A 27,287-nucleotide genomic window follows, 5' to 3' on the forward strand; every position below is an offset into this window, starting at 1 on the left:
GTTTTAAATTTAGCTTGAGACAGCTGAATTGAATTTTATTATCTATTGAAGAAATAGACTTGTCCCTTTGCTTTCAACACTGTAGCAAAGACAGCCCTCAAAGGTGTAAGATGATAGAAATGTGGACTACACAGAGGCCAGTGAAATACAAAGCAGCAGCAAACAAAGACATTAAATAACATACTGAGAGAGACCAAGTGAAGCATTAGGCTTTCAGTAAGCTAAGGAATTAACCTTGATGCAAACAAAAAAACCCAAAAAAACCCACCAATTTGTGACCTGGATGTAGGTGTTTCAATTACACTTTTTTGTGTTCACACAAGACAGCAGGGTCACACTGTGGCTCAGTTATACACAGAAGTACCCAAACTGTGGTGTGCATATTGCACAGGATTAAATGAAGACTTCATTTGTGGTTTCCTATTCACCTGAGAAGCTAGGGAACTTAGATAATATGAAAGTTTGAACAAGTATTTTTGATGCAATTATATTTACTATTTCTATTTTACAAAAACTTTATACCCTAGAACAGTCTTAGAAATGCTGTATTTTATATTAACTACAAAGGTTACTTTGTTTAGCTTCAGAGTAAGCAATAGTCAGTCAGTTAGCATCCACACTTTGGAAAATAAATAATTGTAGCTGAGTATGTTCTAAGAAGGTGAAATGGAGGGTTATATTTGGCTTATAAGTAAGTGTATCACTCCTCTTTTATGAAAGGATCACAACATTTCTTGCCTTCTCCAGTGGTCAATACAATTGTACTGAATTTTACTGAAAATTCCCTACAGCCAGAATATAATCCATCCAGAGCATCCTGAGGCAACTTCAACACAGTCTTCTCCAGAAGAGGCCACCAGCTGAAACTCCAGTATAATTTCCTGTGTTCTATTATCCATGTGCTCCCTTAAGGGAGTATCTGACATAGCAACCTCACCACAAACAATAGTGCCATAGGCAATGGACACTGATCTAACACAATTCCTCCTCTCCTTGAACTTCATTGCTTACAGACAGGCAGGTTCTTTGAGAACAGTGCCACAAAGAGAGGCACTTCACTCTTTTGAGAACATCGTGTATGATGTTAAACTGTTGGTTTAAAACCTCAGTGCATTACATTGCAATGAATTGCATTGTCTTCAGCAGAAACAGAATCAGCAAAAAAGTACCTAAAGGGAAAACAGTACTGAATCTCACTCTGTAACTGGACAAGTACTTAGAAATTGCAGTTCCTTTCTCCTACGCTACTAGCAACAAATCTATGTATTTGTTTTCCACTTATGGAAGCTAAAAACTAAAACAAACAGTCTTCAAAGTGGACCCTGAGGGTAGGGATTAATGAGTCCTACTTTTCAGCTAGGACAGATTTTTCTGTCTGCTACAAAAATCTGGAAATAATAGTTTACACAGAAAATTTGAAAAGAAATTCATCTGAGAGTCTATGATCAAGGAAACAGTTTTATGTATCTTATGTATCAATCACATAACACACTGGAGACAAAACACAGTTCTGATCTTATGTAAGAAGTCACGTTCCAATATCACTTTCTCGGAAATCAATAACATTAATCTCTCTGAATAAGAAAGTTAAAATACTAATAAATAAAGTCTTTTATATTCTAGTAATCAAGACAGAACTTACTTTACAGAAAAAAAAAATCAAAAAGAAAAATATCTTTAAACTATGATGTGCCCTACCAGAGTATTCCAGAGTCCTTACTTTGGATTATCCTACCTGTTCTAGAGAACAACTTTCCACTCAAATTTTTTTAATTCAAACTTGTATCTTCACTTTTCTTAAAATTATCTACAGATTAGATTAGCTTTTACTTTTAAAAAAAAGCTGTGACCAAATGCAGTCCTTCTTTCAAAAACAGAATCACATTGATGGTAGTTTAATGCAAGAAAAGGAGATATTTGCTTCACTGCAAATACTCATTCCTGAGAAATGTTTACATCCTGTTTCATACTTCCACATTCACAGAATTATTAATAAACATAACATACCTAGCTCTTTAATAGGAGCAACTCTTACAGAAACAAGAACAACACAGAAAATGCAACATAGCAGAGGTCCCTAGGTGAGAATAGCTCCTGAGTCTTTCAGAAGTAACCCTGTCACTGGCTAGCAACCTACTACTGGTCCTTGAACAAGAGAGCACTTAGTCTAAAAAGCACAAAAAGAAGCTGTCTTGATAAAACCCTCCTGAGCAGAATAAAGATTTCCTATTTGCTATCATCTTAAATGTGTCCTAGTAAAATCACTGGATCATCATCGTGGTACCTTGGTTCAAAGAGAAAAATTTCTATTTTTCTGTACTGGGAATCTTTATTTCATTTACATGGAAGAAAATGACTCTTCATTTCCTAAAGTACAAAGGATCAAAATTTACGAGAAGTATCATTGCAAAATCATTATTTTATTGCTTATGTATTAAAATACCCACAAAACAAACACTATATTGTCACATTTGAATAATTTTCCAACCATATTTAAACACAGAAGTCAGGTGATATGTTTGTAATAGGTAATGACTGAGAATCAGGGTGGGGAATAAACCATATGATGAAGCAAATTCAAGTCTATTAACCTTGGCTTCCAACATTAAGCCTCTTTTATCACTGTAATTTGCCTCATAGCAAAACACAAAAGCAAACTTCAATGGTTCCAAACTTGCTCAAGCTTTGCCTGCACAGAAAGGCTATTTTAAAATCAGGTTTCAAATCACAAACAGGAATGACATGGCTTAGAACAAGCGTCAGGTTCTCAGTTCTCACAGCCATGAAACAGTTACTGAGCTGCTACAATATACAGCAAGTCATAATAAAATAAACTGTCACCAGCTTCCCCTTGCCTATGAGACGTGTCATCTGGATGTGCTGGTATTCAGCAGCCGAGCTGTAAATGGCTTAACTGCCTGAGAATCAAGGACAATACAGACAACAAAGACAGAATGTACCATTCTAAGGGACATGCTTCCTCTCCAGCCATGCACTAAAGCCACTGCTATCAGTTTGATTTGAACAGCTACACAGTATTGGGGTCAACGCACAACTAAACTGCATTTTATCTTTCTGGACATGTTCAGCTATACTAACAACAGTAATACATCACTGATCCTATAAACAGGCTTGAAGAAAGCTGCCCGTGTTAAGTACCACATTATCAAGTCCAGTTCAAAATGCACCTATGCAAGACAGCACTTAAACAACAGCCTAATGACAGCACTTTACTTCCAAACTTCCTGAAGTTTACTTCCAAAATAAGTTCTCCTATTATAAGCTAATCTAATGCTAATGACAGAATTTTCAGAAGACAGCATATATGGAAATACCTGTAGACAGAATTTATAGACTCAGATGCACCTCAGCATTTTATATGACTTATACCAAGTCATATACTCTGTAATCTTTGTAATATCATGATGATACGGATCCATTTATTTCACTCATTGATGTAGTTGTCCACTCTTCTTGACTTTCTTGAAGATGCTTGTAACATTTGCCACCCTTCAGTTACTGAGGACGTTCCTCAATTGCACTGACTTCTTAAAGATTATAGGGAGAGGTCTTGCAGTCATGTCAGCCAGTTCTCTTGGGTGAATCTCACCATTTTCCCTAAGTACTCTATAACTTGATCTTCCTCTAGCAAAGATGGCATCTCACTGTGCTCCATAAATTCTGTCACACCTGAGAACTGGCCCCATCAGTAAAAGTCAGGGCAAAGAAAGCAGAGTACCTCAGATCACTTCTGAGATCACACCCCCATGTTGTCACATGCTTATTCCATTCATCAGCAGGGCCATGTTCTGCTTACTCTTCCTGTGGCTGTCCACATACTCTTCAGAGCTCTTCTATTGCTCTACACATCCCTCAGTTTCAACTCCAACCAAGCTTCAGTTTAACACTGCTGCACATGTAAGTAATACCAGTGCCTTTTGCAGACTCCTTCTGCTCAACTCAGGAACTCTCCCTGTGGCCTAGCAGGCTTACTGCAATGCCTGCTATTTTCATGACTATTAGAATGAGTCATTTTTGCAGTCTGAGGAAACTGCCTACAGAGATCAACATGTCCTGTGTTCCTTTGCTCTTCACAGCAAACCTCTTTGAGGACACCACTTAGCAATTCTCTAAAAAAAGTAAAATTCTGGGCCTTAATCAGCTAGTTGCCCTTATCATTTCTCTCAGGATCTGAAACCCTACTATCTCCCAGCCACTACAGCCTGGGCTGCCAAATGCAAAGCACTTGCCCTAGCTGGTCCTTCGAAAAATCTGTGTTTAAATACTGTCCCAAATATCCTGCTGTGCTGCCCTTGCAGAACTGTTTCAAGTGGTCCTTGGGAACAAAGGCCTTCTACTAGCAGATGTCACCCAGCTGCTTGGAAGGTTCAACCTCTTCCCTTTTTTGATCAGGCTATCAGTAACAAATGCCACCCACAGTATTAATGGTTGCTGCCCTAACCTCTGATTCTGAGGCACAGAGACTTGACAGGCCTATGACCCATTCCACAGCAGAGAACTCTGCTTCAAAGTTATTCCTTTGTGTAGAGCACAAACTCCTCTCCTTGGCTTCCCTGCCTGTCCCTGAAGAGACTGTTCTCCATCTATTGCAGCAGTCACTCTTCTGAGCTACCCATTGGGTTTCTGTAGTCCCAATGAGGTTATAAGCTCAATGACATAGTCTTCCAATTCCTCCCTTTTGTCTGCAGGACATGAGAAATTGGAACAATGTAATCTCAAATGCAATGCAAGAGGGCCCCCTTCCCCTGCCCACTCCAATCACATTGTCTCCTACAAACCCCACTCTTCAAGAAGGCCATGATCTGGATGGCTACTTATCTCCCTAGAAGATCTAAATTAGTTTCTGATGTGCCATCCAACTGATGCCTGTGAAACATCACCCTCATGGTTGTGTTAACTCCAAACAGCCCTCTGGACCCTCAGAGCAGCCAATTCTGGGCCAACTGTTCCATTAAACTGCAAGGTTTGCATGTCTTTGTCATTAATGATATTCACCTCTTTGTTACATAGTTCAGTCACCTCCTGAGCTCAGGATCCATACCCATGCTTCATCCTTCTATGCTGTGCTCCAAAATGCACAAAATGAATTTGTTGTATTTTCTCCTTAACCACTATCATACAGCTCTAAAATGCAGCATCTTGTTCCATTTCTGGCTATTTAGTCTAAATATTGCTCAGTATGTGAAACTATTACAATTATTCTATCATATTTTACAATGTACTGAGTTTACAGCAAAGGTCACTGCATTTGTATGTTTTTCTGTAGTTACAAAGAAGTGAAAAAACCCACAAAGTATGAGTCTCTCCATAAAGTGTTAAGATAGACACTTATAAGAGACTTCACCAAGAGGCAAATACATACTCCTATTATTTAGGATTCATCTTGGAGAGCACTTCTATTAACTTGTATCCAGACAAAGGTTGGGGAGGGTTCAATACATCTGTGCTTTTACATTAATATTCTAGATGCATTTCTGTCCATTTTAAGCAGTATTTTTCTATCAGAAAGTATTATATGTAGCATGAATATGCCCTCTAAACTATATATACTCACAGCTCTTTAAATACCAGATGACTCTCAGGTATTTCAAGCAATCATTGGGTCTAGAGCAATTACATAATAAACAGGAACATTTGGACCTCAAAAGCATGATCCACCTCTGCATCAGCTGTGTGAATTAACTGCATTACAAATTACAGGAACAATACCTGTAATTAAGCATTTGGATCATATTGGTTATTAACATCATTATGTTATGGACTTAAGCAGTCAGCAATCAAGTCCACTGATCTAGTCTATCTGCCAGTGAAGCCAGATCAAAAACATCATTACTGATAAGAGCTGCTGGAGAGTAATGAAGGGGTAGGAACAGTGTACTGAAGTCATGAAAATGGGAGTCAAATAGGAGCAGGTTTGTTTGGATCATAAGAACAGATTTTAGTCTACTGATCTTTCCAGAATTTTAGACTGAATGTAGCCTTCATAGCAGAAGTCCACTTGGAACTACACTACACTACATCCATAAAATAAGAAAGTAACACTACACTAGCATTCTGGACTTTAGTCTGATTTATAAGGGTAATAGCTTTTTGCTGTGCACTGTGTAACTTAAACCTATCAATCTCAGGTTCACACTTATGCATGCACATCACAATCACACATATCAACATTTACACACACTTCCAAGCATAGCAAAGGTATCCCAACACCATCGAAGTAACTCTTATATGGTAAACAGAATTTTATAAGCTACTTATGAATGCTTTCCAGATAGACACTTTAAAGATGCCAATACACGTGACTTCTGGAAGTTGGAAACAGTTTAAAATCTACTTCTGAGACCCCTAGTCCCAAAGCAGAGCCTAAGCAATAGCTTGTGCTCAAAATATAGCCCTTATATAATCAGCACTGTTCAGTTCCTATATGTATTTTGTTAATATTTGTGTCAGAAGAAAACATATTCATGAGAATCTATCCAGAACAAAAGAAGCAACCAGTGAACTATCACACTTGGTATGTTCTGAGTTCTTCTCCATCTCTTTAAAGGCCATCCCCCACAAACTAATTACCAAACTCAGACAGATGGAATCAAGCACTTTTCCACTAAACTTTGTTTTGTTTGAAACAAATCCAAGTAAAATAAGTCCCTTAATATGGAAAGGAAGAACTTTTAAGTTTTCATGCAACATTCTGTATCAAACCAAATATCTGAAAGAACAGGAAGTACTAATAACTGTTTTAATAATACACCAGTATCCCAAGTGAAGATTTACCTCAAACCAGTGCTTCAAGTTATTCTAAGAGATAATGTTTTTTGTCTTACAAAACATCATGTCCTTTGTTTTGATATTATATGAACAAGTTGTGAAGACAGGTTCAAAAGGGTGGTTAGAAATATCAAAGCAGCTGAGTATTCAGAAAGGACAGCTCAATACAGTCAGGTCAGCTCAACACTGCAAGTTCAGAGGTATGACCAGGAGTGGAAGGCAGAAATAGGAAAGGTGAAAGTGTGCACTTCTTAAGACTTACAATTCCTAAAACTGTAATTCATGTTACCATTTTTTCCATAACTATTCTGTGTGCCTCTGAAGTGTTCCTATCTATGTCAATGGGAGGAAGGTCAAAGATAGAGGACCTTAAATAGGTGCTAGTACCCTCTTTGAAAGTACTTTTGAGACAGCTTCAAAGGACCCTGATCCCAAGATCCACAAAAACACTATTAAAAAAAAAAAAAGACTAGCTGTAACTTGAGATGCTCAGATCAGTGAACAACCTGCTACATTCCCCTTTCTTTGTCTGAGTAAAGAAAAGCTTTCTTCACGATGAACAGAGTAAGCCAAAGATTCTCTCATTATTGTTACAAGAAATAATGTAAGCTCTCATTCCTCTCCACATCCTCAAGTAAACCCAACACAGGAGGCCCAAAACCTTTAGCTTCTTTATAGAAAGCTTCATAGAAGAGGTTAGAGCTAAACAAATTCCCTTCATGAAGGGAAAGAAAGGTAAAGATGACTGCATTACAGTCAGACCTACAAAAGGTACCCTTTGAGTGAATTAATTGGCTAACACTTATTTTACCTGTGCCAGTTGCCACTAAACCCCTTGAGTGGAGGTTCTGTGTATGAAGTGGACTACTTATAAGCAGAGTGAAAGCATAAGCAAGAGAAAAGGAACTGAAGTACCCTTAAAAGCAGGACTTATGTGCAGAGGGCATCAGTCTTGAATACCAATTGGATGAATCAATTTGTTGATAGGTTAAGTAGTTTAGAAGATCATTAAAAAGGCTGGATTGTTCTTGATTTTATAAGCAATGTTTTAAGTTATTATTTAAAGTTACATTTTTTAAATTATTCAATAAATGACACTGAGTAGTAAATTGTTTATTCAATTATAACTGTTGAATGAATTTCCTTGAAGAACTGCCATTACCCTCTGGTGTTACATGTTGACAGCACATGCATACTGTGTTAAAAATATATCTATTGTGCTCATTAGACAATACTAACTGCTTGCCTTCTTATAGGCTCTATGTACCTCTACAACACTCAACTGACAACACAGGAATATGGACCTAAGGGGCTATGCCTAATATAACAATGTGCCCAGAATCTTTACATGGCACTGAGGCCAACCAGCACAGACAGATGGCATCCATGCCACTAAGCTCTGACTCTCAGCTGGAGTGTTAACCTGGCTGTTAACATAATTCTCCCAGATTCGTGGCTTAGGAAAACTATTATCACATTTGGAAAGTGACAGGTGCCCTGGACCAAAACTGTATCAGCGATGGTTTTAACAGTTTTAGAGTAGATAATGAAGTTCCAGAGCCCAAGAGCTTTTCCTATCATTATTTTATTCCTACCTACAATGGATAGCCTAGTAGTATTCAACAGCATGAACAAAAGAGAAACGGGGAGTTGAGTGCTGAGAAGCCAAAAGGCACACTTAGGAAATCACTGCAAGTATTGTGTTTGCTCAGGTAAGTGGCCATGACACACATACTCCTTAAGACACTACAGAAGATATAAGCTGCATTTGTCTTATGTGAGCAGCAAAATGTCATTGCTATTCATTTGCTCTACTAAAGCATGCTGTATAACAAAAAATTAACCAAGTAAGATTCAGAGAAAAGAGTCACAACAACAGGTGAAGGAGGTTATTAGGGAATTTGATGGCAGCATCTGGTTAGTTAGCAGATACAGAAACTGCATGATAAGAAAGTGCACATTACCTGCTAAGCACTGAACACAAACTAACCTATTACAGCACACTTCAAAAAGCTAAGCCTAAGACGCAGGAATCTGCTAAATATCTACTGTTACTCTTATTAGAAGTAAACAAGGAAAAAATACAATTCCCTTAAAAGAAGGTAGAACTGACTGATAAAAATGCTGGCTCTGAAAACAAGACATGCCTCAAGAAGACCACAAGGTGTCCCGCTGTGCCTCAACAACAGGGTGACAGGGACACTGCCTTCTGCAACTTGTGCACTGTGGTTGGAACACTTGCTGGTGAAGAGGCTGAAGCAAGGAAGTCTTGAGTACCCCAGTCTTTTCCATATCCTGGGTAATCAGGTCTCACATTTCCTTCCAGACAGGGCTCACATCTTCCCTATTCTTCATCTTATCATTGATGTATCTATAGAAGATTTTGTTACCCTTGACATCTCCAGCCAGATTTAACCCTATCAGGGCTTTAGCTTTCCTAACCTGATCCCTGCTAACTCAGACAATTTGTTTTCCTCCCAAGCTACCTTACCCTCTGTAAAAATTCTAATCAATAAAGTTGCAGAAGTTAATTAAAACCTGTTTTCAGCCACCAGTTTTCAGTAGATGGCTTTCCATGTTCACTAATGCTTATGAAGACAGCTTCACCAACAAATACTTGTTATCATTCCTACAGTGTTTAGCCTTGTCTTTTTTTTGGTTTTAATGCTATCTGTAATAAAGATGCTCTTCAGTTAAAACAGTCTTAATTTCTGCACCTTAAGTGACATCTGCTTTCTTTTGCAGTTCTGATAAATGTACAGTGTCTTGAAGCTATATAGAAGTGATGCCAAGAAATCCCAAGGGGTTGATTTTCTTGGAATAATCTTAAGTCAACTAAGCTTGATTCAAAATCCATCTTCATTACCCCCTCATCTAAATCTCAGCTTGACAGAATGCTCCTTATTAGTTATTTACGAGAGGCCAAACTCAAGCCTTGAGGTCAGCAACACAATCAATCATCAAGAAAAGAACAGAAAATAAGCAGCAGCAGTCAGGCTCACTCAAATTCACAGCTCTCAGAGACACTTTAAATTCCCTCCTAGAGGGGAGAAAAAAAAAAAAGGCAGGTAATTCAACCTTTCCTTTGGACACAATGCACTTGTAAACACCAACAGAAAATGATGAGGAGATTGACACAGTATTCTGTACTGGGGTACACAAGTCAGTCAGCTGTAAAATACCCCACACCAGAGAATGATTCAATATGGGCCACCACAGTTAATGACACAGGCCTGTTTTACACAGATCCTTAATTCTTCAGAAATGTAGTTTGAGAAAATACCTTTCCCATAAAGCCTATTAAAAAAAAAAAAAATCCTGTTCCTCTCTACTCCTAGTCTCACATTCTCACCTTCAGTTGTTTGCCACTCCCTCAGCAGTAACAAAACAGTCCTTGTAATGTGAGAAACTGTAATGTGAGAAAGGGAATGCTGAAACGCTCTTAGTTAGAATAAATTTTATCTTAACCCCCCCCCCCCCAATTCTGTTTAAAGGCCACAGCAAAGCATGACTGTAAACAACTGTTTTAAAAAGTGTATTTATTCCTAGGTGGTATTTCTGTTATATTTCAATATTTGTTAGAGCAAACTGTAAAACATCTCAACATCAGATTTTGGAAAATAACAGTGTAAGAGGTGTTTACAGAAAGAGTTCATCACTCCACAGACATCCTAATTTTTCAAATGCTATTTATACTTCATATCCATAATTGATTAAAGTTATGAGATATCTAAAAAATTCCTACGATTCTCTTACAGTAGGTTTTCAAAAATATTACTTTCTGGTCAACACATTACTTCCCATTTCTCATAAGGAGATTTAGACTATCAGTGCTAAATAAACACATACCAAACAAGTAGATCCAACCGCTTACAGCCCACTGCAGCTTAGGCTAGTTCTAAACTGCAAGCAGGTATCAGACAGTGGTTCCCAGTAGTTGCATAACAGTACCAGAACTTACATGCCATACATGTGAACACACTTCCATCTAATGCATTTCCTTCATTATAGCATCCACCTTTACATTTTTTTCGAGTTTGCTTTGTTTTCCAGAGGTTAATTTATTAACTATTATAAAGAACACAGCTTTTCTCAGTTCAAGGTCTATGTTCTTGTTTCCATCTGAATAGAGTTTTAAACTAGTTATCCACCCTTGACCTGTTACTGTAAGGGAAGTCTACACAGCTACTTAACACAAAGGTTACACAGCAAATAAACTGTGTCAGTTCATCATAATGAAGAAGAAAAATACACATTTTCACTACTTCTGCTCTTTCTTGCCCTCATGGTGCTTCTGTTAATGGTTTGTCATTGTTTCCATTTTCAAGTATTCTTTAAAGAAGAAACAACACCATTTCTGTACTGTAATGGCTTTGCTCATTTTCCTCATGCCAGCTTCCTACTAAAAAATTAAAGCCCTCAGTCAAGAAAGTCTGCTACCTTTTCCAAGGCTTTTCCTTTACTGATACACTACTTTCTCAGAGGCACTGTAAAAATCTCAGGCAGCATTTTTACTCTTATTGCACCACTTATTTCCAACACATTTATTGCATTTTTTAAAAGTTACTTATCTTCCAAACAGTCATGACATTTTCTCTAATGCTAGTGTCTTATCAGCAATATGGTGCCCTAAATGAGAGGCCACATGTTAGTCCATTACTAGTTTCAAGTTTTGCTCAATTAGATTTTTTTGGATGACTGCACAAACATAATACTTCACAAAAAATCACTGCTTTTCAGGTTTCCACAAAGGAGTAACCTAATTTGCTGTTAAAGCAGGAAACCTAAAAACACTATAGCAAGAACCACAGATAAGCAAGTTATAAAATTGATCTTCTGGCACAGCAACATTTTCAAACCTTCTTGATACACTAAAGTACCACAAAGCCAGTTTGGAAGATGAAACTAGAAAAGATGACTGTCCAAACTGCAACTAGCCATGGAAAGCTCAACCCTCACTCCTGCTGAAGACAATGCAAAAACCCAAGACATAGTAATGCACACGAGTGAGAAAACAAGGCTCAATATTGTCCAAAAGGAATTCTTATTTTCCATCAAAATAACCATTTGTTGATATCAGAAGATAGAGCTTTTCAAGTACTGGAGCCACAGAAGTTGGAAATAACTAGCTGACCCTAGAAGAGCAAATGCGGTTTGAACTGAACATATTCAAAAATAAGCAGTTTTATTTTTGAACTATATAATTTTCTTCAAGTTTAACAGAAACCAAATCTCTTTCCTTTCACAGAAATATTTATTTTACAGGCTAGACAAGCTCTTTAACAAACTTGTTGGAAGAACAAAATTGCATTAAACACCAAAGGAAAATCTCATACTTTTCAATCTCCTTAAACTGTGCCTGAAGACTATCCCAGGTTTCATGTAATGCAGTTTTTTCAGCTTGTTTCAAAAGTGTCTCAAAACTGCTGGCAGTAAGAAATAAACACACTGACCCCATTCTCATCAATACAGATGCTTGTGGGACAGACAACTTCTCTGCCTAAAGCAGTCTCTGGACTCAATACACAATGCTTACCACTTCTGTATTACTGTATTACTGAGCACTAAGGAATGAACAGTCTTCCACATTTCCACAGAGGGATGCAGATCTTCTGAAACAAGTGCAAACTGGAAGGAATTCAAGAATGCACTTTACAAAGCTATGCATCCTTTTTTTGTCTATTCACTGCCCCATCACCATTCCTTACTTCTCAAACAAAGTCCATACAGGATCATGGGTATAACAAACACCTTTGAGGACATCTGTACTTACTCCCCACCCACTTTCAGCACAGAATATTTCACTGATTCAGCTTTTGTGCACAAGAGCCCCTAAATGGTCATATGTGGACAAGGGATTGTAGGAATTTGCAGTCAAGAAGACAGGATTAAAACTGAGAGCAAAGAAACAACTTGTAGTTCCAGGTCTTCAATCGATTTCCTCAAAGCTGTACACAGCAAATGAACACTACACTGATCTTGTTCACGGGCCTTTGCTGAGCCATTTCCTATTGAGAAGCAACACAGACTAATGAATTTTGCAACTAACTGAGCAAGAGAAGGAATCTCTCTCTCTCTCTCAGATACCATTTTAAAAAGATCAGTAATAGTACTGACATCCTTTATCGATGGCTCTGATGCTCATTCATGAAAAGCATTTAGAAGGCAAGAAATGACTTCTCATCAACAATTTTCCCCTTACTTATACAGCCAACTTTTCCTTCCTCTGATCCCTTGGAAATATGCCTTCCCTAGTGCTGTACATGAGTTGTTGCACAAGTGCTGATACTGCTCATACTCTGCTGCTTTTGCAAATCAGGACTTGACGATTTATTCACCTCTTTGACTTGAACAGGAAAAAACCCAAACACGTGGCCAAGAAACAGATACCAGATTTGGGGAAATAAGCAAACAAGGACATTTAACAGAGCCACTAAAACTCCTCAGGTAATACAAATTCTGTTTGTTTCTTTCACTGCCAGACTTAATTGCCCTTCCCTGTCACGGTTTCCTCACAAAAAATCTGAGCTACACATCCCAGAAGGGAATCTGGGGTTAATTCAAGCTAACGGGAAAAAATCCAGTATTAAAAGTTGCATGCAATAAATGATACAGAAGTTCAAAAAGTCAGCACCAACTTTCCCAAACATTCAGACAAGTGAACCAAAAAAAAACACCTACACACAAAACAAAGAATGTATGTAGCCTAAATAGTATGCCAGCATCTTTAAAACATGTTTCATCTCTCTAACAAGAATAATAATTTCACAGTGAACAGACAACCAAATGAAAAGAAGGAATTCTGAAGGGGAGTAAGAAACTGCTATAATCAGTTGGACCAGAAACGCCCTGAAGATAAATAACAACAGGCTATCAAGGACTTTGCTCCTCAGCATTAAAAGCCCGGTTATAACTGTAATGTAAATGAATTGTCAGCATACTGGCCAGCAGAGTTGGAAAGGTTTATCCTAAGAGTCACATGCATTTCTTTTCCTTCAACTGCTGGCTAGGCCTCCAGCACAGAATTTGCAATCCAGTAAGCAGAAACACAGGACTGTAACAAGATGAGCTCTGTGAAGAAATGTGAATCAAAAGATGACTTTAAACTTACAGAAAACAAATATGAAATACTGCTGTATTCCATTCTAGTAATATTGAACTCCGTGTTAGATATGCCAAATAAAGAAATACTAGTATGTCCTAGTAGGACATAGTAGGACGTGCAGCCTAAGGAACAGAAATAAAAACCACGTGAAGATTTGCAAGAGCTCAAATCAAGAAAGCAAAGAAAAATGTCTTGTATAGAGAAGTTGATAAAGTTTATAAAAGAAATGGGTCTGCACAGAGAGAAGTCACAACACCGTAGCTTCAGTGCTTGCACTGTTGAAACCACAGCAGCAGTGCAGGCTGAACTGACAGAGGACATACAAAGGCTCACCCAAACGAAAATGCATGTAATCCTTGTGACAGGAATGAGAGCTGTCTATCACCACAAATGGACTTGAAGTGAAACAAATCCAGAATGGGCTCTTAAACAATAAAGCCTGCTTTATGGAGTCTACTTGCCCAAAAATTTTATTTACAACACATACAAAAGATGGGTGCAGAATTCAGTTATTCTCCCTCAGGTACGACCCTGCAATCACGATCCAGTCAACCTCACTGAATACAAGAACAAGGAAATGAAAACAAAACAAACAGCCCAAACCTAAGAAGTTTGGCAAGAACTTTCCCTCCTGTAAAAGGCAGGAAGGTATAAATACAACAACCAAACTAAGACCTTTATTTATTTTCAGGAAATGCTTTGTACGTTTAAATACACTCCAAATAAAAATTAGGTTCCCTATCCCTACGTGAAACATCAACCATTATAATATTTATTAAAGTATATTCAGTGTAAACAAAGTAAAGACTTCATGTAAACCATTTGGTCTGTAGCATGACGAGCTTCAAGAACATAAAATAGGTTAAACTGATTTTATCTTACAGAGAATTAAGCAAAATGAAGCAGTATCAAGTCTTCATTTTTACAGATTGACAGTTTAGCCATTTAATAAATATTTATAACAACTTTTTTCAATTTCCAAACAGCCCAACAAACTTCTATAACAGTCAAAATCTCTAACTTCCCTACAATCAAAAAAAAAAAATCTTCTGGTTTTAACAATAACATTGCTATCTAAATGATGAATGACATACAGAAAACTACAAATGAAATTTTTGCTGAAGACAATCAAGACTAGCGAACTCAGACACTTTACAGCATGCTTGCTTCTCACAAAAGTTAATTTCTTCTTTTTTAAAATCATTTCCCCACAGGTGAGATTACAGATTCCTGAAGAAACAGACAGATAAACCTTTACAGTGGTGTCTACAGAGTAAGAAGTAACAGTATTATCAGTTTCAATTTGAAATATAGATACGTTTAAATGTAGTTAACAGAATATAAGTTGAAAAAAAACCCCAAAAATCAATGGTCAGAAAACAAATACCTATTTGTCTTTTAGCAGACTTTCCCATTCAAGTTACAGCATGACCATATAAGACTCATCTGTGAACATTAAATTAGTTCAAGGCAAAAGAATGCACCACAATCTGAACAAACAAATGCATTTCACTTACCAAAAAGGAAGCAAATTTTTACCACAAACTACATTTACACCAGACTGCTGGCAAAGCAGAAGTCATGTCATGGCTTAAGGCTGCGTGCTTTCCAGCCTTTCCATCAAGTGTCTAGATGTACACAAAGTAATGTGAGCAGCCAGCTGCTCGCACACGGTTCTTAGAACCTTCCCTTTTGTGTTTTTTAACTATCATTTTCTGAAAATTACTTGCTCAGTTACATTTTTATTATTGTAGTCTAAAAACTATTCTGGTTACTGTCATGAAAAAAGACAAGTATCAGTGACTGCTTCACAGATTTCAAAATAGAGCAGTTTACAAGCATTACCCACATAACAAATGAAGACTTAACATTCAAAGCATAAAATTTATCTTCCAACAACTTTATGAGAACATGACAGTCTCAATAATGTCACCAGCAAAGAATGTTTTAAACGATGATAAACTTGCTCTGTTCAAGTTTAGAATAATAACCGGAATTTTGTTATACCACATCTTCTCAGGCCAGCTAGAGCAACTTTTACACAGGAGACCACAAGTGCACAGAAAGGGTAAAAAGTACAAAGAAGATGGCAGTTAGTCAATTATAACATAAAAAGCAGAAACACAAGTAAAATTCAAAAAAAAAGAGTAAGTAAAATTGATTTCAAAGGGTTCTTCTGTATAAAGACAGATTTTGGGCTCAGTGATTCAGATGAAGCTATGGCTGCCACATTTCATGGCACAGTCTAGGAAAACTAGTCTGATAACTTGCCCTTCTCCTTTACACATCTAGGGAGAAACAGCCACAAACAGTTCTCTCACTACCTTTCATGCAATTTGTACCTCACTCACACTACAGAGCCAGATTTTCTCAGTCACCTCTTGGTTCTTTGTTCTGTTGGCAACTGAGACAGTCTGATTCCCAATTAGTTAAGGGAACCTCTGTCCAGAAAACAAAGGGAAAATACTGTGGAAAGGTACTGAAGGACTGACTGTATGGCCATGAAGTGGGCAGTGTGTTAGCTACAGCAGAAGCTGAAAGTGGTCTCTGGACTATGCCCAGTTTTCACAGCTGCAGCCCACACCTGTGATATAAACATGTCTGCAAAGAGGAAAGACTGTAGGAACAGCACCAGATAAACACCAAGATAGAACACCATTAGGTCCTGTTGTAAGTTAACACATAAAACTTAATGATTCAAACAACTCAATGTGCTTAAAGATTTTTCCAGTAGGATAAGAAAGACAGAACACCTTAATGATGTTCCCAGATTAAGTAGCACATGGTACAGTAACAGAGCACATATCCAAAGAGACACATGATACTCATATGCAGACCTTCTGTGGAATCCATGGGTTTCATGGCTGTGCCATTGGTTTTGTAAACATAACTATTGCAAATTCAACCAGAATAACGTTTCTTAAGAGTGCTCTTTTTTTTTTTTTTTTTTGAGAGATACCACATAGTAACAAACAAAGCCAAAGCCTGGAAGTACTTACCAATTGTGCCTACTAAGAGTTCTCCATCTCCTTTTGCAAAAAAGTATTTTAATCCTAAAACAGGGTCAATTTCTACCTAAGTGAGCCTAAAGTTCACTCCACAGTTCCAGAAATATGTGGTATTTGTCACAGCCTTTCCTAAAAGGTTGCAGAAGGTGCACAACGGAACAGCTGCTGTGTTCCACTCCAGTGATGGTTACATTTCAATGGCAGATTAAGTGGTCCAGAAACATCCTTACCTGATTCACAGGGGTATAGTGAAGGCTGTTTCTAAAGCCATACAATGATGAGACACACTAAGTATCTCTATACATTCTAGTGCAGTCATGCTGGGTAGAACACTGCAAGACACAGACCTTGAAAACTCTACAGTTACAAATTATTGTCTTTGTCCTGCTGTTATACTGCAATGTATTATTATTTGCATTTTAATGTTCTTGCATACACCTTCAGGGCAGGAATCCTATTATCTGAACTATCTCTGTTGTCATGTAATTCAACAGTGCTTTAAAAAACATAATAGTGAAAACCACCCACACACAATATACACTAATTCCTTGTCATCCTCCCTCTAAATTACAGTAGAAAGCTGGATTCAGTAATACTGAGGACATTTAACTGAGAAGGTTCCTTAGATAATTTTGTCTGCAGTTCTACTGCACCTTAAAGACTTGGAGAATAACAAACCGGTATCTAAACAAGTATGCCTGAAGCTTTCTAACAGGTCAGACAACTCAGCAAAACAAAACAGGAAGTACAGCCATGAGCACCTATACTTTTTCTGATAACCATTTTCTCTAAGGAAGTGATGAGCACAAAACCCAAAACACACTCCTTCTATGCGGCAATTCTTCAATTAGAACAGTTTTCTAGCTAAAAGAAGATACAAGTTAAAAATATTAGAATGTAGACAATGCCTTAGACTAATACCTTCTTAGCTACAATCACAAATAATTGCCTCCTCTTATACTAATGAGCAAGGCAAAATGGAAGGTAATTTAGACAATTCATTCAGGGTAATAGCTTTGTGAGCTAATATTACTGCCGAGAGATCCATTCTCAATTTCCTTGAGTACAATAACAGAGTAGCACTAAGTTTTTCACTTCAGGGAGCTTTTCTATCCTACGTAAACATAAACAGAAATCCTATTATCTATTGATAAAAACAACAAAGCAAGTTAAATAAAGTTTCACATGTTACGCTTTCTTATAACAGCCACAGCCGTCAGCTCCTTGGATCACAAGTGTAAATAAAACACTTCACTTACTGAAATCAATGAGAAACCTTCCAAATCCTTGCCTTTGGTATTGGGGCATGATCATTATGCAGGAGACATTGTACTTCTGCTGGCAAAGCTTTTCCTGTGGGAAGGAGAAACAGATCAAGTATGTCAAAGCACTGCTGAAGTGGGCAATTGCCTGCACCTGCCACTGTCCTTGTAACATATCCCAATAAGGTGAACAGATGTATGGGGTCAGTATCAAAGTCAAATAATTCCACCTTAACATTTAATTGTAAGAAGGAAATATTAGAAATATCCTTCAAAATATTTTTTAATTAGTTAACTACTCAGCATCTTAAAAATTAAATACATTGTCTGAACAGCATAATGAAGTTTAAGTAAAGGAGGAAGCCAGTAAGAAGAGGGAAATATTTTCATGCTTCACTGACCATTCTGTCAAGGATATAAAAATGGAATGTAATATCCATACACATGGTGAGGTTGTATTTTATACAACTGTTACACTAAGTGCCTGCTGGTTTTCATCTTTATTTTGTCTTCTCTCTGAATGAGTATGTGGTCAGGGTGCAGGGGAGGAACCCCATACCTGCAGAACTAAGAAGTTACACTTGCAATACACTAACTTTTCAAAGCTGAATGCTTCTCAACTGAACCAAAAATCAAGGCTCAGAAGCAAAAGCCCTTTCAGACTGAATAAAGTTATATACAGGCAATGATCACACTGATTAAGACAACAGGAGGAAGAAGCTGAACTAGGAAGCTGTTCTAACTATATAAGTTGACAATTTCTTTCCAATCTACTGATAAAAAGGAAAAGCCATGTTACCTTTAAAAGATTACAAACAACAAAAACACCCTAAAAATCAGTGATACGTAGTTTTGAGGGAGATGAAATAAACCAACCAAAAATATCCAGGTCAGCCTAAGTGACAAGAAGTACTGGTAAGCACATGTATAGTTTAAGACACCCACTATCACTTCAGCCTCCACACATAAGATGACACTAGACCAGTGATGATACTGACAGGATCACATGCCAGTATGCTCATTCCCAAGTATTTCTTCAGCTGTGAGAGCAGATACCCAAGCCATATTTCAAAAGGTTTCCTGTTTTCTGCAGTATGGTTAAGTATTTTCTCTGTACAGACTTCCCAAACTCTCAAGAAACAGTGACACGGGATGGGGAAAAGGCTGAGGTATTTAATGCCTCCTTTGCCTTAGTCTCTAATAGCAAGACCAGCTGTCCTTGGGGTATCCAGCCCCCTGAGCTGGAAGACAGAGATGAGGAGCAGAATGAAGCCCCTGTGATCCAGGAGGAAATGGCCAGTGACCTGCTGTACTACACAGACCCACACAAACCCATGGGATCCACCCAAGGGTACTGAGGGAGCTGTTAGAAGAGCTCACCAAGCCACTCTGCATCATTTACCAGCAGTCCTGGTTAACCAGAGAGGTCTCAGGTGACTGGTTGTTAGCAAATGTAAAGCCCATCTATAAGAAGGGGTGGAAGGAGGTTTTGGGGAACTACCGGCCTGTCAACCTGACCTCAGTGCCAGGGAAGGTCATAGAGCAGATGATCTTGAGTGCCATCACACTGCACATGCAGAACAGCAGGGGATCAGGCCCAGCCAGCTTGGGTTTATGAAAGGCAGGTCCTGCCTGACGAACCTGACAGGTTCCTCCTTCTATGACAGGGTGACCCACTTGGAGGATGAGGGAAAGGCTGTGGATGTGTTCTACTTGGACTCTAGTAAGTCAGTCTCTTATCCCTTGTAACAAGTGACAGGTCGAGAGGAAAAGGCCTCAAGTTGCACCAGGGGATGTTCAGATTAGATGTTAGGAAAAACTTCTTCCTTGAAAAATTTCTTCATTATCAAGCATTGGAACAGGTTGCCTAGGGAAGTAGTAGAATCACTATCCCTGGAAATGTTCAAAAAACTTGTAAATGTAGCACCTGGGCACATGGTTTAGTAGTGACCACAGCAGTGCTGTGTTAACAGTTGGACTCTATGATCTCAGAGTTATTTTCCAACATTAATGATTCTATGATAAGGGGGGGGGAAATCAAGAGACTCACCTTAACCTGCTTTACCTTAAAGAAAAGGAGAAAATGTGCCTAAATCAAAGTTGACATGTTTTTAAAACACAAGAAGTTCTGACTGACATAAACAGTGTAAATTGTGCCTACATGCCTCACTGTTACTTTAATTCCAGCAAAGCCCACCTCTCAGAAGGATGTGGTCAGGCATCCAAGAGATTACTTTACAATATCCAGGTAATCTGACAAGATTTTTGGACTTTTCCAAAGTGTTATCTTCATACAAATCACTTCTTCAAGAAAGAAAATTATACGGTCAATAGGAGGTGGTGACACTAGGGGCAGGAAGTACTGAATTTCTGAGTAACTGCACCTATTCATCCCACCCCTTATTGGCAAATTATGGACAATGGAAGCTTTTCCTGTTGCAGTTACATCTAACTACACTGTATTTCTTGGTCATCTTTGTCAAGATAGTTCCCATAAGTATTATTTTTGTATATAGCAGCCACCTATTACTTGAAATTCAGCCACAACCAGAGGCATCCACTCTAAGCAAGACATCCACCATGAAGTTAAGCAATGCAATCTTACATCAGTGCAATAAGTAACTGCATTAGATTCCACTGTACACAAAAGAGGAACATCCCTGGCAATTTACATCTAAATAGCCAGCTTGAACTGCTGGCCTCAAGCCCTGAAAACACATCAACATTCCAAGTACCTGCAACTTTTACAAGTTAGATTTGGCATACTAATGCAAAAACGTTAGGGGCAGGAGAAAGATTTAAATATTCAACTGAAACCACAACACATTCTGGGAACAAACAAAACAAATGAATAAACAAGAAACCCAAATCTAGAAAAAAACCACCCAAAACCACGTGGCTGAACGCATTCTCAATTTGCATCACTAGCCAAGTACAGTGTATTTGAGACACATAACAGTTAAGATTTACAAAGAGGTTTTCAAGCTTCTGATTATTTTTTTTTAACTTGCAATTTTTTTTCCTTGCTGTTGTCACAAGTATTAAGGGGAACAGGAAATTACAAACGTTAAATAAACCCACTTTTTTTTTTTCTTTTTACCTTAGAGAAATATCCAACTAAATGGCAGCCTTTCTCATCATTTTTTGTAAGGACATAGAAGAGGAATGGTTCAACATCATAATACAAGGTTTTGTGGTCCAGAAAGAGCTTAGCTAACAAACAGAGATTCTGACAATAAATTTTGCTCACATTTCCATCAACCTAGAAAAGCAAGACAGATGCAGTTACTTGCAAGACACCAACAAGTTAGGACAAAACAACTTGTTCAATCAATCATATCCTAGAAAGAAATGTGAATAGTATGGTGTTAGGGAAAAACACCCAATAAAACACATTCAGGTTCAGAAGAAAAATGCCCCAGTTTCTTGTTAAGAAGGAAATCTCCAATTAGTACTAATTACTTCGCATTTTTATGTAACTAAGTACCCAGATTTATTAAACAAAGTAACTTCACCTTTTAATTGTTCAAGATAGACTGACCTCTTTCACTTTATTCCTGGAATGAAAATGACTAGCATACAACAAACCAAAATGCACTAGTTAAAATGCATTAAACTGTGGTTTGCTAGAAGGCAGTGTGCACAACAACTTAAAAAAACCCCAAAACAATGAAGTGTATTATGTTGAGTCCTTAAGGTGCAATGCCAATAAATGAGTAGCAAATTACATATCAATCGCTTCAATGTTTTGGATAAATTAGACAAGACAAAATTTCCATGCCAGACTAAAACGCTACTGAGTGAGTGAAGTAAATTTTCAGGCTAAATACTACAATTAGTCTAGGTATATTACGAGTGTAAAGAGTCAAGCTGTGACTCAGCTACAGAAACGGCAGACACAGATGCAGATTTCCTAGATCAATTAGGTACTCCCTGAAAAGGAAGGCTCAGTCAAAAGCAACAGCATTTTTGAAATAATCTTCCTAATAGAAAGGTTTGCTTGTATGATGTTCTTTGATAATGACAGTAGCTGTATTTCATTCACAGAGGCAGACAAATGGTATGCACACTGTGCTGAAAAAGAAGTCATATTCTATTCTAATTTGTTTTGAGTACAAATCCTAGTTAGAATTCTGAGTAAAATCCAACCTTTTGGACATACTTAGGGATTTTAAGGCTATTTCAGTAGTATAGGTGCATTAACTGGATTAAAAAACCTCAACATTTAATGGACCCTCACTGCTCCTAAATGCAGCAGAATAAATTTGCATACAGTTCTTAAGAACCTATCAAATACATTAAGCTCTCATAGCACACTGTATTTTCCAGGTGCTTTTTGTTACTTTTCACACTTACTAGCAAGTGTGCAAATTAAATGTGAACATTTAGAAAGTAGAAATCGCCACTGGCTAAGCCATAAGCCTGAAAATGCAAATTATGTGAGCTGTCTTTTTCAGTAAGAACATTTGTACAGAAACGTAAAAAAACTTAAGTTTCAGGCAAACACAGCTTGTTCTTCAGTTTTAAATGTGAGAAGTGGGGAAAAAAGAGGGGCGGGCAAGCTCAAAAGCAAGCATCTGTCAAAAGTTTCCTGGCTACAGCATAGCAGTGAGCTATGTCAAAGTCTTCTCTCAAATCTGTTGAAGTCATGCTCTGGGCAGAGGTACATAAATCACAAAATGCCAAACTTATTTCTATTCCTCTCAAAAACATAAAGCACGAAGGAAATCACAAACCCTTCATTCTGCTGAAAAGAAAATGGTTGCACGGAATTCTTGAAAGGATCTATGAAGAAGGACATCAACTAATGACTAAGTTTCTACAGTAATCAGAGTAACAATCGACACTAACCTTGGAAACAAAAAAACTCAAACCAACCACATTTATTTCAGAAGGCTTAACAAAAGTGCTTACTGAAGCACCTAAAATAGAGAAAGGGGATAAAAGCAGTGGAGTTGGGACGTTGCTCTCACACACACCTTATCTGTCCTGTGCTTTTTGCAGCAATTCCCCACCTCCCCATCCCCTGTACTTTACTTTATTTTTTAAAGAATTTTTTATTTACATGTCGGGAGTAGTCAATGAAAATAAATGGGAAAGCACAATTTGCCTATTGTATGCTGCACAGCTCTTAACACCTCTTAATAGAGAAAATAAAGTTACTTTAGACTGACTGGGACAATTTCACTTCTTGACAGAAAAAGAGTTAAGTCTGTTTAAAACATAAGTCCTTTGCTGGCAGATCTACAATATTTATAAAAATTGCTCAAGTCAGGAAAGAAGCAACCTTGATGCAAATAGCTATTTTTTTAATAGTACAAACACAAACACGTGAACCAAATACTAAGATCTTGTTCTAATTTAAGTAAGAACTTCAAGACTGCATCTACCACTGTTTGAACAGATAAGGGCAATGATCAAGCAAAACAGACACTTAAACAATATGAAAATACAAGTTTGAAGCAGAATCTGACATTTGGTTTTAAAAAGACATTATCAATACAGACATCTAAATAACGCTGTTGAGAAACAGTCTCAAAAGAAGTCCTAGTAACCCCAGCAGCCTTTTCTGTTAATGCTATCTGTAACAATGCTTGAGAAACAGGAATGTGAAGGCTAATGCATAGTTTTATATAAGTGCAGGTATGCTATTTGAAACACAGAATTCTATTGTCCGGGATATCCACAAAACCTCAAACTTATAAGAAGTCATCTCCCAAGAGAATAATTTAGATTAATAAGTCCAGAGTTGAGTTTGTGGATATGTAATTTTTTATTAATTAAAGGCAGTGTGTTCTGGCCAAAGTTGGCCTAAACCTCTACCACCCAGCCAGGATGGTTTTGGCCAGGTTTCTCAAACATCCAAAAGGAAGGCAAAAGCACCCAGCAGCTACATTCATGATTTTAGAACACACGAGAAGCTGCTTTGCTTCCTTTTTTACTTTGGGAGCACGGACACTATGATTAGCCTTCTCCCTATACCCAAGACACTCAAATAGCCAGAAATGAATGGGTGGAAAAGGTACTTTTGCTGAGAAGGGAAAGGCAGACCAGCAATGGAAGCAAGAGGTTGGCTAATGCATGAAGCACAAGTACGAATCATGAAAGAACGTGGCCCCAAAGGATAGAACTGAATAGGGAAGATGGAACTTGTTTTTGCAGTATAAGAACAATCTCCAAGGAAGTATTTAAGCATGTTAAAGTTTTCACTAGTTCTACAATTGGTCTGCAATGTCTACAAACTGGTTACTTCCAAAAAGTTTACATTTTTGGTAAACCTACCTCAAATACTGAAAGGTCATTTCTTCTGTAGATTTCATTAGCTGGAGGATGAAACCAGCCACATTTCTCTGAGTGCCTTAACAAAATGTTTTTACTTTTCATGTATTTAAGACAGAATTCACACAGGTAAAGCTTTGGTAATCTGTATGAAAATTAAAAAGATATTTAATACACAAAGTTTGTTACATTCTCTAAACAAAGTTACCACAAATGAAAAGCTCTCCCCATTCAAATATAAGGTACCATAAGTAAATGCTGCTTAAGCATAACTAACTAAATAAATATAACATTAGAGTGAATGATTGAACATTCACACACTGTTCATCAGAAAAGGAAGATAGGAAAGGTCAGATTCAACCAATCACAGTGAACCTAATTCAACAGATTTGAGGTGTGGTCAGCTGTTTTGTGATCCAGCCTCTAGTAGATCCCAGTTACTTCCCCCTTCCCACATTCCACCTAAGCTTTTGCTGTGGTCTCCACCAAAGTAGGCACACTGGAGTAATACCTCAAATTTCACCCTTCTGGTTCCAAGTGCAGATAAAGGAGGCACAAAGCAGAACACAGGGGATCTCCTTCCCTTTAATTTTCCTTATTTTTCATCTGGGGAAGGCTAGGAAATGATTTTTTCTTACAAGATTAATTTGTCTAAATGGCCACATGTTGGATATAAGTAATCGCAACGGTTTAAGACAAGAAAAAAAAAATCCCCCCCCCCAACAAACTAGCCAAAACCAAATAGATAAATGAAAACAAAAGCAACAAAACAAAAGCATAAACAAAAATAAGCTCCAAACAAAACCACACCAATACACAGTGCAAGCTGATGTTTATGCAGGACTAGGAAAAAAAAACCTCAGTCTTTTTATTGCATCTTTGATTAGAACTAGCTAAAAAGGAATTCTTGTTCTGTAATTTATAATTACAGAATAATTATAATAATTCTTAATAGTTCTTGTTTTGTAATTTATAATTAAAATGGCATATCTACTTTTAAAGGTTGAAAATTATAAATAGTTACAAAAGAGTAAGAAAATAAATTAGAATTATCACGTCAGTAAAAATTCCAACCATGCAATCTTGACAACTTGCTACCTTGCATATTCCTGTGGGTAAGGTGAAGAGTACCAAGTCTGGATCTCGTATTTTCCAAACTCAATCACTGAAGGGTATCTCCCACTTGTTTCACCGGTGTTTTTACACCCAATTTTCTGTCAAGTGCAATAAAAAGAAAATATTAGTTACAGAAAAAGTAAAAGAAACTTTAGCTTTATATCATCATTTTCACCACTGAAGGCATGAGAAACCTGACGCTTCAGCGATTCAAAGTTGGACAGTTTGCAAACAGCAAATACAAACAGCAAAAGTTTCTTTCTAGCTGCTAAACATGAAGGTAAGTGATCAGTGTTTACAAGTGGATACAAATAAATAGTTCATGGTCCAGCCAAATAAGAGGAACAAGAGCCTCAAGTGCTCTTCTCCCACAGCATCTAATTCAAGGACTTCTCTACTGTTCTGATTCAAACTCAAAGCTGTCCTTCTGTCAAAATAATGAGAGCAAAGGTATCAGCACAACACTCGTACAATCCTTGGAATTTATGTCATAACAGTCAACAGTATACTAACACACACTAATCTCAGATGTATTGCAGTTGAGCTGATCAGAAAATGACTGCTAGACTCGAAAGGGCTGGCAAAAACAAAAGAGTAAGAAAGGTGGGGAAAACCAAGCAATTTCAATTTCACAAATTATAGAAATCTTACCACCTAACATTTTTGGACTGCATATCAAAGATAAAGAAAGCAAGAGGTGGGAACTATTTCCATGAGCAAACAGAAGGACAAGCTAATAATGAAACAGAATCTTTAAACTCAGTTTGAGTTTGTTGGTTAACATGCTCTGAATGAAGAATGTAAAAACGTCACTGCGTTGGACCCATACAGAAGGTAATGTCAGTACTTGTACACTAAACCTGAAAAAAAAATTAAGTGAATTCTGTTACTGAAAAAGCACAAGACAGTCATTTATGATACCATTTTAAGAAAGCAGCAGTTGAAACATTACATGCACCAAACTTCTGACCCAGGTTCTCAAAGATACTGGTTATTCATTTCATGGACAAAGAAAAGTAAAAGTCTGGTTCACTAGTCTGATTCAGCTCAAATAATTTCACTGAAACTGGAAAGTATTTAAACTGAAAGTGTGGTAAGTAATCGTGTAAAATAAACTTACGAACTGACTAAACCCAGTTTTCTAACAAACAGCATTTTCTGGGACAGACTTAACTTCTCACAGCTTTTGCTTTATCTGCAGAGGAAAATCACCATTCTTACTGACCAACATCGACCCAGGATCCTGACCTGGATGTCTGCTACTTTTAAACCCTATGTTAAATCCTGTAGTCCTGTGTCCAAAATGCTCAAATATATCTTTCAAAAATCTATCCTAGGTGTAACTTACCATCTGACCCATTCCAAGACCATACCTTGTCTCCTATTCAGGAGAAGGTAACTGTTTTTATAGCGTCTCCCAAATAAAATTCACAGCAAGCATGATATATTAGATAAAAAGGAATATATTAAAAATGAAGATGAACAGACCATGAAAATTAACTGAGTTTTTATTTATAGAAATAACCACATTTTATGCAACATGATTCTTACCTCCAGGGAAAGTTCTCGAGCCTGTTTAAATACTTCCAAATCCTCCTGTGTAACAGTGTCCTTGCTTCCCAACAGAAACACATCCGTATTTTCTTGTTTGATGCTTAGTTTGATTTCAGTATCTGTTATTTAAAACCAGCAAAAAGTTTATTCACAGACATGAAGGTTACATATGCC

At 37.5% G+C, this 27,287-nt stretch overlaps 1 protein-coding gene across 6 annotated transcripts in view; it reads right to left on the minus strand.

The window, feature by feature from the left end:
- KAT6B (lysine acetyltransferase 6B) overlaps positions 1–27,287 on the minus strand; it is a 108,828-nt gene that overhangs the window by 14,902 nt on the left and 66,639 nt on the right. For all 6 annotated transcript variants that reach the window (XM_064662659.1, XM_064662664.1, XM_064662662.1 and 3 more), the window contains exons 8-12: positions 27,111–27,232; positions 25,542–25,657; positions 24,447–24,588; positions 21,265–21,426; positions 18,162–18,255 (exon numbers count right to left, since the gene is read on the minus strand). In XM_064662659.1, coding sequence (XP_064518729.1) covers positions 18,162–18,255; positions 21,265–21,426; positions 24,447–24,588; positions 25,542–25,657; positions 27,111–27,232 — 636 coding nt within the window. The remainder of the gene's footprint in view (positions 1–18,161; positions 18,256–21,264; positions 21,427–24,446; positions 24,589–25,541; positions 25,658–27,110; positions 27,233–27,287) is intronic.

The sequence above is a fragment of the Pseudopipra pipra genome, chromosome 8 (assembly GCF_036250125.1).
Source record: "Pseudopipra pipra isolate bDixPip1 chromosome 8, bDixPip1.hap1, whole genome shotgun sequence".
Lineage (NCBI taxonomy): Eukaryota > Metazoa > Chordata > Aves > Passeriformes > Pipridae > Pseudopipra > Pseudopipra pipra.